Source organism: Engraulis encrasicolus, chromosome 9, assembly GCF_034702125.1.
Source record: "Engraulis encrasicolus isolate BLACKSEA-1 chromosome 9, IST_EnEncr_1.0, whole genome shotgun sequence".
NCBI classification, from domain to species: Eukaryota; Metazoa; Chordata; class Actinopteri; order Clupeiformes; family Engraulidae; genus Engraulis; species Engraulis encrasicolus.
The window spans coordinates 41,836,628-41,839,127 of record NC_085865.1 but is presented as its reverse complement, the minus strand read 5'-3'; the positions used below and the strand labels follow the sequence as shown (position 1 = coordinate 41,839,127).

The 2,500-nt window shown below is 45.4% G+C and overlaps 1 protein-coding gene across 1 annotated transcript in view; it reads right to left on the bottom strand.

Annotated features, from left to right (window-relative positions):
• The window catches only part of dyrk1ab (dual-specificity tyrosine-(Y)-phosphorylation regulated kinase 1A, b), a 50,543-nt gene that overhangs the window by 14,180 nt on the left and 33,863 nt on the right, over window positions 1–2,500 (bottom strand). Inside the window, exons 2-4 of the mRNA XM_063207162.1 lie at window positions 2,313–2,500; window positions 836–928; window positions 276–464 (exon numbers count right to left, since the gene is read on the bottom strand). The exon at window positions 2,313–2,500 is cut by the window's right edge and continues 18 nt beyond it. Of these exons, the coding sequence (XP_063063232.1) occupies window positions 276–464; window positions 836–928; window positions 2,313–2,441 (411 nt within the window). The 5' untranslated portion in view covers window positions 2,442–2,500. The remainder of the gene's footprint in view (window positions 1–275; window positions 465–835; window positions 929–2,312) is intronic.

The following is a 2,500-nucleotide window of genomic DNA, read 5'->3' as shown; positions in this document are numbered from 1 at the left end:
TGTGGGGATTGGTTGTTCCACCATCCTGTTGCGTGGCGTTGAGTGCCAAGGCATTTTGATAGACAACCGTTTATCCCGCCCACACCGTCTCCGAGCTCACCCAGACCCTTGTACAGCTTTTTGCTGTACGGGTCTGGCTCACCAGGCTAGCATATTGATTATTGTCTGACCTATCCGAAAGAGCCTTTTCCGTGAGCCGATCTCATATGAATATCTTATGAATGATTATAAAATAGTATAAATGATCAGTGTAAATTAATTGATTAGGGCCTGACCTGTCCGAAAGAGCCTTTTCCGATCAGGGAGTCGATCTCATATCGGTCCATCCATTTCTCGCCGTTCTTGACGATGTAGTCGTAGTTGTCATCGTCGTAGCCATCGTTGAACACCTTCCTCTCCTTCTTATGGCTCGAGTCCTCGCCCTGCCCCTGCTGGTGCCGACGCTTCTTCTTTGCATAATACACCTGATACGCGGCGTGCACACACATTCAGGAAAACGCACACACACACACACACACACACATGAAAAAGAAATCACACACACAAAAACAAGGAAAAAGAAAACAGAGAGAGAGATAGAGAGAGAGAGAGAGAGAGAGAGAGAGAGAGAGAGAGAGAGAGAGAGAGAGAGGAGAGAGAGAGAGAGAGAGAGAGAGATAGAGAGAGAGAGAAAACACAGGTACACACACACAAACACAGAAGAAAACCATTTTAGTCATGAGAAGAAAACAAGGGTACTGAGCTGTTTTATGCGCGATCATATTTCATCAATGTGTTTGTAGGTCTTGGTAAAGTGTGTGTGTGTGTGTGTGTGTGAGAGAGTGTGACATCATACCTCATTGATGTGTTTGTAAGTCTTGATCAGGTCGATGGAGAGCTTTCTCAGAGGGGCCACAGCAGGGTCTCGAAAACACTGGGGCATGTGCCTCTGTAGAACACACACACACACACACACGACGTTAGCACAGATTCGAAACACAAGGGCAATGTGCCTTTGTAGAGCACGCACGCATGCATGCACACCCCTTAGTCAGGAGCCTCCATGGCCTAATGGTGAGGGACCTGCCCACTGGATCAGAGGGTTACTGGTTCAAATCCCACTCTTTATCTGTCCAACCTAGCAACTCTAACTCAAAGGGGCAGGACTTGGCCAAAGGTTGGGGTTCACAAACTTTACCATGACAAGCCCACCGCCATATACTGGTTGATTCCAGCCATGGCCCCCCTGACATGGGTCATGTCACACCAATTTTCCTGTGCACCCCCTTTCACAACCATAGTCTGTCAGTGCCCATTGGGCTATGCTGTATAAAATAAAAATAATAGTGTGAATGTTCAGAGATGCAATTCAGTTTCATGAGTAGAGACCATATTTGTACTATTGTAGAAGTTTGGTGTCATGACATGTAATTTTTGTGGGGTAACTTAAAGTTTGGAGATACTCTGAATGCCCGGCGAACTATTCGAAATAACCATAAATAACAACTCGGTAACTCTGCTAATGTTCGCCCAAGCCAGAAAATACTACTGGTGGACTACTGGATGGATGGCACGGTTCAAATGGCATTAGGGTGAATCTACTCCGAACCGTTGCTTTAACTATGATGCATGACAGTTCAGGAAATAAATACTTGCATTCACAATATTATGAATGGAGTGTTTTTTTTTAATTCATTACAAGTGAACAACTGCTGCGATTTGCAGTCACTGCATAAATCACGTTGATATCACAAAACACTTATCTGTCCGACCTAACAACTGTAACCCAAGGGGGCGGGGCTTAGCCAAAGGCGAATTGATTATAATGATGCTGTTTTTATATTGCTGTTAACTAATGGGAATATTTTTGTGTGCATTCATTTATCAATGTATTTATTTTCTTTTGTTTTATTTATTTATTTACCTTTTACTCAATTTCTTTTGTTTTACTTTTTCTTCCAACTTGCCGCGGACCCCCTAGCGACCCCCCCAGGGGTTCCCGGCCCCCACTTTGAAAACCACTGCTCTAGACTTTGTGTCTATATGTCCTATTTCACTCCAATGTTGACATTACCTTGTAATGTCAGTATGTCACTTTAGATAAAGCGTCAGTTAAGTGCAATATAACTGATGTCAACACAGAGGGATCACTATGTGATGCTAACACAGAGGATAGGATGTGAGTGTTCTCCTTGCACAGAGGAATCCCCAACTGTAGCCAACAAAGACAACCATGTGTAACTAGCTCAGACACACCATATCCACTGACTATGATGTACGATGAATAGTATGCATGTATGTGGCAGTGTGCGTGTGTGCACATCCGTCCATACCTGGTTGGCAGTGTGTGGCAGTGTCTGCTCGCTGTAGGGCTGTCCAGTGCTGGCCGGCTGGCTGTGTGTGTGTGAGTGTGGCAGGCGGTCACTGTACGGCTGGTGCGAATGAGGCATGGACGCAGCCATCTGAGCACCAGCAACATGCAAACGCTAACAGGGTGGCAGCTGCACAGGCGAGGTTTAGC